The following is a 14,414-nucleotide window of genomic DNA, read 5'->3' on the forward strand; positions in this document are numbered from 1 at the left end:
AGAGCTAACAATGGTATAACACTTTTCCTTTATAACAATGACGGGATGAGCCTCTATTCCCAATCAATCCTCAGTCAAAATCGAATTGCATACACTTTTCATATTTTTGGTGTGCGCCAACCACAATAATGCGAAAATATGATCGAAAAGTGTGTCAAGAACTCATTGGCTAAGAGAGAAGTGACATCTTTAGCCCCAACGATTTATGGATAGCCTCTCAAGAACACCTGAAATAAGGGAAATCCAGTCGGTAATGGATCTTATCTGAGTTTGGGGGCAGACACAGAGGCACGCGGCACGTGTTTTTTTTAGATAATTTTGCACATATAAAAAAACGCTAACACGCATAATCTATGCTATGGCATCTAGGCCTAAAATCCTAGTATTGACATATGTTTGGAAGTGATCGATAACGGCGATTCCTATATTTGAAGAAATGTAGAAGAAACTTGTCTAAAAAAAAGCATCTCCCCTGAAGTGTGAGATGATTTTTCACCGCAGGAGGCCAAAAACGCACCCGTGCCGTTTGAATCAGTTTGTCAAAATAAAGATTGCCATATGAACAATGGGTGCAATTTTAGCAAAGTCGAATACCCACACTAAATAGGAAAACGATGTTTCTTTTGTTCCAAGTAACATACCAACATCTTGATGACAACACAACAGGAACTTAATCGGCCAACAAGCGATCGAAAATCCAATTAATATTAACTTAAATAACTTACAAAGTTAGTCACGCAAGCATACGAAGCATCAACGACGAGTTGGGACAAACTTGGCAAATTAATTCAGCTTGGAGTTTCTCGAGGGTAGATTAGTTTACCCACAAGTTTCTTAGAAAGTGGTACAAAAATGACGACACTCTAGCAAAACAATTAACGAGATAAGCACGACACTCGATGATGCACACGAGTGTGTGCGGAAACTCCAATTTAGCGAGCGAGCTGATACAATTTCGTAGATACGGTGAGTCAACAGATTTAACACCTGCTGAATTAACTTTGCTGGTTCGATTCCGACTTGCAAACACATATTATTAAGTGTTTGCGCTTCGTTCATTGCTATATCTCCTACGTTATGTCGAAATGTTAATCGCGTGATTCATTTTTACAGAAATGCTTACATTACCCACAGCCAGTGGCGGTTGGTCATATGCTGTATCTCTATCGCACAGTCCATAGTTGCATGCGTGTGAGCAGTGTTTCCGGGATGCACTGGTGCTTCAATGAAGCACTCCTCGCACACATGCAACTATTGACTGTGCGATAGAGATACAGCATCTGACCAGGATAGATTGCATGGTTCGGTGATTATCCTACTAAAATTTCGATCATGGAAAATCTGGTACCCAAAAAACCCACCAGTTAAAACCCCACGCGAAAGTACTAAGGAGAACTTGGGTGCCAGATATTCCGTATTCGCGATTTTTGTGGCAACGATTGTCGTGCGCGCGATCGCAATTTGCGTTTACCAGATTGCATACCAATAGATAGGTCGTGGGTTCAAGTCCAGGCCAAATAAGCTGCTGACGAGGTCTTGTGGTTATTAAAAAACACAGATCGACTGTGTCCTGTTAGAATTTTTCGTTAATTATTGTGATATATACCAATGAATCGGTACCCTCCCCCTCAGTTTTTCGCAAATTTGTTGAACCTTATATATAAATTTACTTAGGTACATGATGTATTTCTCGCAAATTTGATGTGTATCAAAAATTTGTTGCCTGCCCATAGATGTCTCTATTTGTATTCTACATATGTACTGTTGTTTGAAAAATTGTACAAAACTAATCTAACCATATGTGGACATTGGGGTAAATCCATGTCATGGAACATACGATGTATGTATATTAAAATAAAATAACAAAACGCCAGCTGGACTGCTTAAAAAGTCAAGTTGAAGTTCGTTAGTGGATCAAGAAAATCTATACACAGAGAAGCACTGTCAACATGGCGAAAGTTTCCCACAGATATACATACATAAAACGACAAGAAACATATTGCTAGGAGTATCAAATTCCTGAAAAACAACTTTCGATGCGACTCAAATATCGACACTTGTTACATTTGACTCAAAAGCGACATTATTCGAATTCTAAAAGATCACACTTTCCCTGGGCGAAGCCGAGCACAATGAGCTAAATCGCCATACTTCGAACAGTAAAAACTAAAATTGCGGAATTGGTCTGCGATAATATTTACACATTGTTTGTTTTGATTGAATAATCTTAAGTTTTTTCAATTCAATAAGCAATATATATGGCAAATCTACCATGAACCAATAGCGCTGTACGAAAGTGAGCTTACTCCTACACAAACATTAACGAAGATTTGGAAGCTTAATGGGATCTAGAGGAGAAAAGGTCAGACGAGTTCACGACAGCTTATGCAAGCAAGAATCGATAGTTTCATCTCGGCCGATGTTGTCATTGACGAATGTATTTTGAAACAAATTCTGAAGTGTGCACTGGAGCATTCTGGACCGATGAATCATAGAAGTTTTACCAGAACGAAATATGTATGCGTTTATTTATATTTCGATTGTTTTTTCGACTACGATAACAACACGCTTATCTATAATATATGTACAATAAGCAATAATAAATAGATGTGCCCTAATCGGATTTATCTAATCTTTCGCCTACGCCTTGTTATCTTTCGCTTAGGTGTTATATACTACATATACCGTGGGGGTTAAACAACGAGGTTGTTGGGGGTTAATTCGGGTTAAATCCACACGTATGTACGTACGTACACAAGATCGGGGTAACGGGAAGATTTAATACGATAACAAGAGCGGAGGGTGTAGAAATTACCCCTGGCCAAAGTGTATTAGATACGTTACGGTGAATGTGGTATGCGATAGGTTTTTTCAAATATAAATTTAGGTATGTAGAATGATAAAGGGCTTATATATGCTTATATTTGCTGTCGTATGTACTAATTGCTGTGTCATGTATTGATCGAGCCGCGCACTGACTATGTGTAGTGTAATTACAGATTGCAATTACTCTCGCTAGCTCGCTCGGATCGGACATATTTCATACATCATTTTTTTTTATATATATGTACTTTTAGTATGTTGTATTAAAAAGAGTGTTTGTATGTAGTAAGTGGGGTGATACGCTATTCATCCACAAATCATAAATCAATCAAAGTAACTGTTCAAGTGAGTTGCGAAGGGGCGGTAGAAAGCCGCTTTTGAATAGCTAGCTGTCCAAGACGGAAGATTCAGATTTTTAACGAGTTCGTTAATGATTAAACTCCTCAAGCTTCATGTCGGAGACTAATGGCTTACTTCCGTATGTCGGTATTTTTTTATCAAAGCGATCTAAGGCGTGAAGTGGTTCAAAATCAGATCACAAATTTTTGACGGGTAGGAATTTCATGGAAATAACGGAGTGAAGCTAACAAAAAGCTTGTAAAAGTAACAGTAAGAATATTGATTCTTATATTCGTAAATTACGCCGAATATCATTGAATAAAATAAAAAAAAGTAAGCGATCCGTTCCAGCTCAATGTTTCATTGCGCAAGTGCGCGGCCCGTTAAGTGTTAAAAAAAAACACAATTATCAAATATAAAAATAATGAGACTTACTATAAGGGGAATTATCACTTCCGGTCGAATAAAATTTAAAAAAAAAATCCAATTTAGTATTAACTATATCCAAAATATACAAACACGAGTATTAACTTATTACAAGGCGCTTTCTAAGTTTATTTACTTCGCAAACGATTTAGTATCTTTTCCTAGAGTCTTTCGATCGTTTTGAAACTTTGCCATTTTGCGCGGTTTTTAAACAGTGAAAACATGTAATAAATAAATACAGTATGTATATGAATATGCATATACATTTTATTAATTATTCGTTTTTTATTATACATATTTCTTACATGCTTTATATATTTTTATTCTTGTTTTTATATGTATATTTGTATTATAACCACAGTGACGCTTTGGGGCTACCTAGCAAGTCACTGTAGTATTGATTTTTTTTAAATAAAATAAAATATGTACAAAAATAAAAGATATTTAATCTATCTCTCGCAAATTCGAGTTTATAACCATCTCGAATTTGCTGATATTATAAAATACTACCCACTCTGTCTCTATGATAGTGTATAATTGTTTGTAATTTGCCAGGAAAGCGCATGAATAAAACCAAATTAAAAAAAAATGATCAGTGATAGATACCAAGTACAAACCAGTCAAAATCTCTTGATCACAATATTGAAATTGCGTGTATATTATATTATAGATAGAGTAAAAATCAGGGTTGTATACATTTAACACGTCACACAGCCCTAATTTGGCAATCAAAATATTGCACGAAAAAATAATTAACCACATTCACCGCAATAACACTAACTTTTACACTACATAGAATAATAGAGTACCGAAAAAAATAACAGCACGTACACATTTATTGCAATGCTATGTTTATTTTTTACGGTTTTACGATCCCAAAAACTCGCATGAAATTATCTAATTAAATTTACGAAATCGTAGAATTTTAGCATACCTAAGTATGCAAGTCGCTTTCAAAAAAATAAAATAAAATAAAAGTCATGCGAACGCCACATAACTAGTACGTATGTATATAGAAGAAGAAAAAAAATACGTTTATTGGATATCGAAGAGATTAAATGTACATTAATAACGAGGCGAGTCCGTATTTTCCCAGTAATTTAATCAATATCCCGGATCAACGATTCATTCGTAATGGAGCTTCGTTTAGTCATTTTAATTGTTTGTATTATTGAATACGTATTAATCGCTCGGTGCCAAATTTTGAAGCTTTCAACGTTATGTTACACGTATTTTACGCATATTTGAATATGTATGTATGCACGTTTTCGAAATTCGTTCTGCGAAAGGTGGGGTAATGTTCAATCGCAAATGAGATAATCAATCGTGAGCAAAAAGTAGATATAAAAATGTATTTTGAGTCAAGTTCCGGCTTTTTGGACGCGAAATTGCACAAAAAGTGATAATTGTCGGCATTGTGTCGAGATATCAACAGGTATGACACAATCGTAGGCAAGGTAAATGTTTGGTGACGTCATCTGACAATCGCCTCATCTTATGAGTGAATCTATTGCTATGTATAGAAAAAGTTTTTTTTTGATACACATCATATTCGTTTGATTTACAACATACAAGTAGTAAAAGCCCTTATAATTATGTATGTGTTGTAAAATATAGGTTTTGTTACTATTGCATAGCTTGTCTTGTTTACAAACTGTATAATATATGTTACAGTTGAAGTGTATCTTCCAGTTGAGATATATATTTTGACTAGTTGGAATATATTCCATCTAACCTGGTACCAACTACCGTTATAGTTAGTTGAAGTGTATTTTCAGTTTGTAAAATGTTTTGACTAGTTAGAATATATTCCATCTAACCTGATACCAACTACCGTTATAGTTGAAGTGTATTTTCAGTCGTAATATATTTTGATTAGTTGGAGTATATTCGGTCTAATCCACGTAAGTTGATTCATATGGCGAATTACATTCCAACTGGTCAAAATATATTACAACTGAAAATACACTTCAACTATAAGTTGATACCGGGTAAGATGGAGAGGTTAAGTTTTCGTGAAAACGTCACTCGACTAGTAAATTGAGTTGGAAAGTCACGTTTTTGATTTGAACACATTCTTAGATCTATCGTAATCATTACATTTATTCGTAATACCCAGCAAATAATAACGCATTATTCAATTTTAAAGCATTCGTAAAAACATCAGAGCTGTCAAAATTCAACTATTATATTACAACTGAAAGTGTATTTGCGCTTGTAGTTGAATTGCGCTTTACTAGTCGAATATGAATTGCCTAAAACGAAAGTTAGAATATATTACAACTGAAAATACACTTCGACTCTAACATACATATATATTACAGGCAAAGTGGACACTCTGTTTCATTCATGAACATACTAGTTTGTTCATACACGAACTATTGGTTTCAGTTTAAGCGCTAATAGTTATAAACCATCTTCAAATAGCCTCACCAGGTGTCGCATGAAACTTTAAGCTGTCAAAAACTTTGAGATATCAAAACGCCAAGTATTTAAAAGGAAAATCCTATGGAAACCACATTGTAACGTTGCTATAATTCCTGTTTCCGCTAATATTAAAAATATTACAACCCATATAAGCATATATGTATATGTACATACATAGAGGATGGGACAATTGATTGAGAATACTTAAACTAATGCCTAATAGTTTGTGCATGAACAAACTAGTTCGAGTGTCAATTTATCCTTTTGTGTACAGTATAAATGGCCAGATTGATTCGCGTATGAACCAACTACTATGTTCATGAACGAACGAAATGTACATTTGAACCATAACATTATATAACTTTATGAAGAATTGTTTATTATATTATACGCGAATGCAATTGGATGTATTTTTCCCAAAAGAACCAATTCATATGAGTCAATTTTAAACATCCGCACTTTCGTGAATGTTTTAATACAATATAAAAAAAAACAAAGTCATAAAATTTAATGATACTAAACAACGTATATAGTACATATATAGCTGAAGTTATATTTCAAAAGTTTGCTTTTATATTACTTTAAATAAAAAAGGATTCATGAAGTTACGTACAACAAAAACTAGGCATGAGGTTTAGTTCCATTTGAAAGTGGTCGTTAATGGTGATTCCCATATGTGAAGAAATGTAGGAGAAACTTGTCGAAATAATGAGATCATACATATTAACATTGAAATAAGGCACGCCCATTCACAGCTTGAGTCTACCCAGGCATGCCATGCCTTACGATTCTTTGTCTGCGCTTTTACACAAATGTTATGTATGTGTGTTACATATGTGTATGACATTAGGAATTTTATTCAGCAGATATGTATGTATATTTAATGATACAGTTGATCTAATTATAAATAAGGCGAAAACAATATAAACGTGGTTTAAATATATGATCAATACTTTCGGCGTTTATTTACAGGGTTGACGACTACAACCGTCTATGTATAGAATCGTTTGAAAAATTCAATCAAAGCCGTTCTCAAAGGTATTTCTAGCTGTTCTGTTTTTAAGTACCAAATAAACCCCCATTACGAAGAATTCCAACACTAACAATACCACGTGCCAATTTATTACGGTGTATAATTAAATTTTTTGGTAAAGGTAGGCAATATATATAGTACTTTCAGGACTTAGATTTGGACACATAATTTAATATTTGCAGTATTATATAAGAAATTTCTTTGAAATATGAAACGAAAACAAACACCATTCACATGTCATATTTGAGAGTAGCACTCAAATTTATCAACCAAAAGTATATTCATTAATACGGAATAGAACACATCGCATTTGAGTGTATTCTTATCAATGAGTTTTTGTTTGAAGTACAATCTATTAACATTGTAAACAAAATGACTTATCATAGAAGTGAATAATGCGATTATTAACGTTTCCCGACAAAATATTTAATAATATATAGACCAGTATAAACTCGGAATGTTATTTTGGTACAAAAATAAAAAAAAAATAAACATATTTACCTGCAGGATTGTGTATCAATTGTAGAATCAAAGGACGACGTGTCACAATTCCAGACCCACGAGGCAAAAAGTCCCTGCAAATAAAAACGAATATTAGTCAAGACGAATGGAAAAAAAAGAAAACGAATCATACGGGTCATTCGATCTACATATAGTCAACTTCCTACATTTGCAAGGATTTCGACTAACTCTTATCAAAATACGAGGTCGTTAATATTCATCGACACGGTCATCGTAGCCGAGTGTTTTAATGGATGCATTTTTCTTTGTTTGTGCCGAGTGTGAATGCCCTTTTGCAATCATAACAAAGGAAAACAGACGCGCCAAAAATGAAATTGTTCAATTTAACAAATAAAATGACAATTTAGTATGAATCACTTTTGGGGAAATCGTATGTATGGTGACGGTGAATTCCTATGATACTATTTCAATGCATACATGGATGTATATAATTATATATATATACTGATATTGTATATATTATTTACAATATCAATCATTTGAGCCTTGTATGCATATTGAATACTCAAATTTCATATTTAAAGGTGTTCACATAATGTATATATATTTATTGTTAGTAGATATGTAATGGTATCAGTGTTGATAAGCAGAACTATAAAAAGTTGTTTAGAATAATAGTGTATTCAAAAAAATCAATATACATATGAAAATGAATGGAGATATCAAATGCAATACGTCTATTTGATTTTAATTGGATCACAGTATGTGTAAATTTTGTTAAGTTTGTCAGTTGTATAGGTAGAATTATGTACAATTGTATAAATACAAATGTTTTTATCAAAAGGAAAAATTTATGTTAGTTATTAATGATCGGTAATATCTGAAAATGATACGATTGCGAAGTTGTCTATGTATCATATTTGCAATCTATGTTTTACTTTAGTGTCATTAAAAATAAATGTTTCAATTTTTTTTTAATTATAATTAATATGTATACACAATGTGTGAAAAAAATTATATTATATTATATAAAAAGTCATATTAAATATTCATTTATGACATTTCATAGTGCATTCAAAGGAAAGGTATAAAACAATTTTATAATGTTTTTTCGTTCATATTAAGCATAAACGAGAGTAATTAAAGATGGTAACTCAATTATGAAAATATAGAAGAGGCTTGTAAAAATAAAAACGTCCATTCAAAATGGACGATTTGAAATATCTTGTCTATTATGTGAGAATCTTTCTTCTATAGACTTGTAACATGGTTCATTCAAAGAAAAGTTAAAAAACAATTATATAATGGGTTTTTCGGTCATATAAAGCATAAACGCGAGTAATTAAGGATGGTAACTCAATTATGAAGATGAAAACGTTCATTCAAAATGGACGATTTGAAATATCGTCTATTATTATGTGAAAATGTTATTTTTCAATACTTAAACCAATCCAACCTAAGGTTCTACTAGAAACCGATGCATGTATATATGTATGTATAAAAATTTTCCTAGACATTTTACATAACGCCCGAAAAGTATCATAATAGGGTAGAATCATATTCATGATATATGTATGTATGGGCGTTTTAAACGAGCGTTCGATTGCCATATGAAAATCTGAAAAAAAAGTTATAAAACAATAGAAAAAATTTTCATCGATTTATTTTCCGCATTGGCAACACTAATCGGAAATGTCAAAATTCGGCTGTCGAGGGTGCACGGGTCACGAGGGGTGACATGTTGATCAATACTCGTGCGGCTCGAAGACGATATCGATCGAGTGGGAAGGGTCGCGACATTTGGGGGCTGATCGAAGGGGAGGGGGTGGGGAGGATTGTGTATCGATTCGGGTGCGAAGTTTGACAGCGCGGGGAGTCACCTCGGCGGCCATGAGAGTGACAGCGGAAGAGGCGGGGCGGGGCGGGGCGGGGCGGGGTGGGGCTGGCGAATCGGCAGAACGAACCTTCCGACGAAGTTCTCCAGAACGGAACTCTTGCCGGCAGACTGGCCGCCGACGACGGCGATCTGCGGCAGGTCGAGCTGCATGTGCACGCCCAGCTGCGTGAACGCATCCTGCAGTTTGTTCACGATGGAGATGAGGTGCTCCATGCCGCTGTTGCCCGCCATGGTGACGGCCGGGGGGGTTCGCGGCTCGCACTATTCCACCCTTAGCCTTTACTCCTTTACTCCTTTAGCCCTGCAGCCCTGCAGCTCTTCAGCTCTTCAGCTCTAAAGCCCGCTAACTGCCTTCAATCGACCGAGCGAACGAGCGAACGAGTGAGAGCGGAAAATGGAGAGCGACCCGACGGCAGTCCGACACCGCCCGCCGCCACTCGATACTGGATTTGGATTCGGATAAATGGACAGTGGCGGCCTCTCTCGGCCTCCACTCTCAACACTCAACACTCTACACTCGCTCGCACACCTACTACACTCTACACTAGTGTTGGTTTCATTATGTCGCCCGCACACGCTCCGCATCGATGCCAGCGCCGCTCCGTGGTCACTATGTCACATTATGCAACGATTTTTCGCTAGGCATTCTGAAATGTTGTGTACGAATAGATTAACGACCACTTTGATGGAGTTGTGTCGCGCTCTGGTCAACTTGGCGCTGCTATGCTAATGGCAGTTTAGATGGCATTTACTATACGTGTTATATTACAAAAATCTGACCGGATCAAGCAAATAAACGTTCGTCGTATGTATGCGCCTTATAGAGAACGTTTCTCGCCATCGATCGTTTGCTACGATAAATTAAATGACACAATTTAAACTTGTGATGTTTTCAGATGATTTGTATTAATAAACGGTATACATTTAACCACTTAATCGCAACGCGTTTGTAGAAATTGATTCGATTATTTTATTATATGTGCTTTGTGACCAACCCTCGACACTAATTCTTGAATATATCACAAACTTATGAAAAATATCGACTTTTTTTTCAATTTCAATAGTATCATGGGATATTTTTAGATGTCACTGTGAAGAAACCAAAATTAATTTCAAGGCATAAATACGAAGGACCGCGTACCGGTGCACTTGTTGCGATGAAGTGGTTCATCGGCAGGTGATTCGTGATACTGCCTCTGAATAATTGATATGGAAAGGCGGTCAGGATACTTGGATTCATTATTTTCAGCCTTTTTGTACTCTCTAGCTTTGTAGGACAATAATTAACCCGTTTTCTTGAGAAATGGAAACTCCACTGCCGAAGACTATTAATTAGATGGAATGGAAACAGTCGGATGGATGAATTAGCTTTATCAATATCAAACTTGATTTTTTTCCACGTCAACTTTTAGATAATTGTGATGTTTTCAGATGATTTGTGTTAATAAATGGTACAAATTTAATCGGCAGGCGATTCGTGAAACTGCCTCTGTATAATTGAATGGAATGGAAACAGTCCGATGGATGAAATAGCTTTAGCTTTTAGTTAATGTCAACAAAGCTCGTAGCCGAATTGTAAATTGTGAAACTTTTGTCACAAATCTTTAATTTTCAATTCTTTGTTTAATTAAATTCTGAAAGACATTTTAATCTCCTATTAATAACCGATGATTGTTTTTGCCGTTACTTTTGTGTTACGTTATTTTTTTGCTCAATTGTATTTATAAATATTGAAATATATTCTTATACGATAATAATTGGATTAATTCGTATAATATTTTAAAATAGAAAATATACTACAATATTAAATTTCTTTGAATTAGTTAAAATTGCAATATATATTTATAAAATTATTAGCTTTATAAGTAATAAATTATTTAATAGTTAAATACATTTTTAAGTTAATTTGAAAAACTATCCAAGATTTCTTTTATGACCATTTCTGAATTTACAAGTAATTTTAGCGAATTTTTTTTACGAATATTATTGGGGAATAAGGAGATCGATAGTTCAATACATACGTATATATCAACTTCATGTTCTACATTTTTCCCATATTAAAAAATAAAGGATTTGAAGTGTCGTACTTTTACTATGTGTAACAGTTCCAAAAACGTTTTACAATTTGTCTTTGGAATCATCGAGCTGCTTAATTGCATTCATTTGAAAATGCATTGATGTTGGATATTACTTTTAAAAAATTAAATTTAAAAACGTTTAAATGATTTTGTTGCACGAATTATATAATTCGTTAAACTTCAAAATGTATTTATCGATTGTTGATATAATATTAAACTTAATACAATGTTGAACGTGTAAGGTGGTAATAATTTTGAATTCGCTTTCTCTCTCTCCTCGTTAAAATTCAGATGTGCGACTGAAACAAAAGTACGAACATCTGAAACGTTCACTCGTCCTCATGTCTGAATTCTATCATTCGTAAAGAAATGTAAATTATAAATAAACAAATGAAATTAAAAACAATGACTGGACGAAGATAGATTAAATTATTGAGATCGAGATTTCTATATGTGCATTACAATTGAGAAACGGAGTGATTCCGTAACTCGACTAAAATCAATATGCTTCGTCCTGCGCAATTCAAATATAGGGCAGAAAGCGACGTGTCTCAGAAATACTATTTCATGTAAATAAACACTCTGCTAATGTTTACCATTGTGTAAATGGTCGAATAATTTTATAAGGGCATTTTATTTTTCGGACAAAGAAACAGAGCTGTGGATACATTGTTCGATATTCGTGTCGAGTCATTCAGTTCAAATGTCAAATGTCACACTACTACATAATTTTGATCTTGCGCAACAAGCCGCATAGATTTTTGCAAACGAGCAAAATCTTCTTTCAAAGCCCAAACCGCGCTATAATTTGAGTATTTTAACACAAACTAATACTTCTCGACGTAGTTTTCATTTGAGAACTCAACTGTAGTTCAAAAAGAACATCAAAAAAATACTGAAATCTTACTGTAAATCTTCCATTTAAATTTGAAGTTGTTTTAATTATTTTTAAGACTTTTTTTGTTATTAAAAGATTATAAAAATAAGTATTTTTAAAACTTTGCTTAGAGAGATTGTCTTTGTAATAAACTTCACATTATGCAACTTCTTATAAAATAAATAAATATCTCTCGTATTAAAATGAAATAATAAAAATTCTATTGTACTTCTTAAATTTTCGTTCTACCAAAAAACTATTTTTTATCATCGAATGTCAGTTCAATATAAACTTAAGATTCTTAAAAAGATGATACCATCGTGATAGAATTTAATTTTGCTTTATTAGGCCTCTACAGCCTAACAAGAGAACGTATGTTTCATTAAAGATGGGTAAGTTTTTCCTACTTTGGCCATATTGCCAGGAAGAATGTAAAGTCTGAAGAGGCTGGTAGTCACCGGAACGCTGAAGGGAAGGTGAGTGAGAAGACGGTATCCCAAGAGATGGTCAAAGCGAACCAAAGAACTGATGGGATCGTCCCTTAGCGCTGCTTCAACTCGGCATAGAAACGGAAGGGGTGTGGGTAAATCGTCCATTAAAATCCAGACGACATCGATGATCGAGGAAGAAGAGAAATCTATGATATTGAATGAAAGTGCAATTCTCATAACACACAAAAGGTTTGATTCGGACTATTGTCTTTGATTGCGACTGTCCTATGATTTAAAGCTATATTTTATCAAAATATTTTATTTTAATCTGCTCATTGTGTTTTGTATATTTTTTAGAAATAGAAAAGTAAAGAGTATTGTAAATGTACATGTTATAAATAAGCAATTCTGCTTGCGATTCCGATAAATTTAATGAAAAGTATGAAACAGCATAGGTCGATTTTTGCAGACTTTCGAGCATCCACAAACCTGAACGTATTTATGCGACTTGAGACCAACAAACCGTCCCCGCGCAACTGTCAACTATCTGCTTGTAACGTAAGTGTCCCAAATGACGGAAAACTCAAAGTTGTTCTCTTTAATATCGTCCGTCGCAGCCGAAAATACTAATATGAATTACGACAGCATCATGTCAGATATAAATCAGGATGAAAGCGATCGTCGCAAGACGCAACACGAACTGGTGAGTTCACTAGAATCCTCGTACGGCCGACTGGCCATATCCGAAGATGTGGAGCATCACGTTCAAGGAATGCTCTCTAACATCACCGATGGACAATTTAAGCAGTATCTGAACAAACCCCCAATAGACATGGACGACGGTGCAAATGAAATCACCGCCGTCGAACGGAACAAAAATTTCCAATTTTTCAACAGTCAAATAGAACATTTCATGAAAAACGGCACGAATGCGTTGAACGTCATGGAAAACATTCAAACGAAATATTTCATTCAGCAAGAATTAGAGGACGTGGAATTGGCAAAAAGTAGCTTGAACTCCCTCATGCAATCTCTAGAGAGGCTTAAAAGTATGCACAATAGCATGGCACAGCCGAGACTACTTGAAGAAGTCAATCGAAATATAGCCTTTGAGAACGATATGAAGGAAGTCTGCGACAAAATGAACGATTTTAATCAGGTCCATTATACTAGTAATTTAACTTTAGTATTATTATTCAAATACTAACACTTTTCATCTACTTTCAGTTCGTCAAAGCGAAGTTAAATATTGAAAGATTTTGCAAAAACGCAGACCGCAAAGATACACCAGATCAGAACAAAGCATCTGAAGTTCCCGGAGTTATCTCAACACTATTGAAAGATGTCGAGAATGCTTTATTACAAGATTCTAATAATTAATTCTCAAATTTTTTTTTGTATACAGAAATACACTAAGTTTTCTTTATATAATAATTTTAATCAAATCATTGCAAATATACTTACCTTTATTGTCTTCTGTTGATTGACAACAATTTGTTTTATGAGCTTATCTTAGCATTTGCTTATATTATTTTATACTTACATTCAAGAAGAAAATTACTGTTCATATTGAAACTGAGATAGATATTTATGTGAAATAAAAATGTCTCATCCGATCGAT

General features: G+C 34.3%; 3 protein-coding genes across 12 annotated transcripts in view; 2 read left to right on the top strand and 1 right to left on the bottom strand.

Annotated features, from left to right (window-relative positions):
* The window catches only part of shi (dynamin-1 shibire), a 38,123-nt gene extending 28,167 nt beyond the window's left edge, over nt 1-9,956 (bottom strand). For 4 of the 9 annotated variants that reach the window (XM_077427980.1, XM_077427988.1, XM_077427982.1 and 1 more), the window contains exons 1-2: nt 9,475-9,948; nt 7,550-7,623 (exon numbers count right to left, since the gene is read on the bottom strand). In XM_077427980.1, the coding sequence (XP_077284106.1) occupies nt 7,550-7,623; nt 9,475-9,638 (238 nt within the window). In that variant the 5' untranslated portion in view covers nt 9,639-9,948. Of the gene's footprint in view, nt 1-7,549; nt 7,624-9,474 lie in introns of all 9 variants that reach the window. The other 5 variants (XM_077427981.1, XM_077427989.1, XM_077427985.1 and 2 more) reach the window with 4 other exon arrangements.
* The window catches only part of LOC143909790 (uncharacterized), a 743,449-nt gene that overhangs the window by 474,815 nt on the left and 254,220 nt on the right, over nt 1-14,414 (top strand). The gene's annotated exons all lie outside the window — the stretch shown is intronic.
* On the top strand, nt 13,273-14,414 carry LOC143923140 (uncharacterized). The gene is made up of 2 exons (XM_077446668.1): nt 13,273-13,952; nt 14,021-14,414. Exons 1-2 carry the CDS (start codon nt 13,365-13,367, stop codon nt 14,171-14,173), a joined length of 741 nt encoding a protein of 246 aa, XP_077302794.1. The 5' UTR covers nt 13,273-13,364; the 3' UTR covers nt 14,174-14,414.

Source organism: Arctopsyche grandis, chromosome 3 (genome assembly GCF_051622035.1).
Source record: "Arctopsyche grandis isolate Sample6627 chromosome 3, ASM5162203v2, whole genome shotgun sequence".
Lineage (NCBI taxonomy): Eukaryota > Metazoa > Arthropoda > Insecta > Trichoptera > Hydropsychidae > Arctopsyche > Arctopsyche grandis.

Excerpts from the sequence above, each read along its gene's own strand:
- LOC143923140 (XM_077446668.1), top strand. The coding sequence starts at position 13,365 with ATGACGGAAAACTCAAAGTTGTTCTCTTTAATATCGTCCGTCGCAGCC. Across the intron at positions 13,953-14,020 it reads AAATGAACGATTTTAATCAG|TTCGTCAAAGCGAAGTTAAA; the intron begins GTCCATTATACT and ends ATCTACTTTCAG.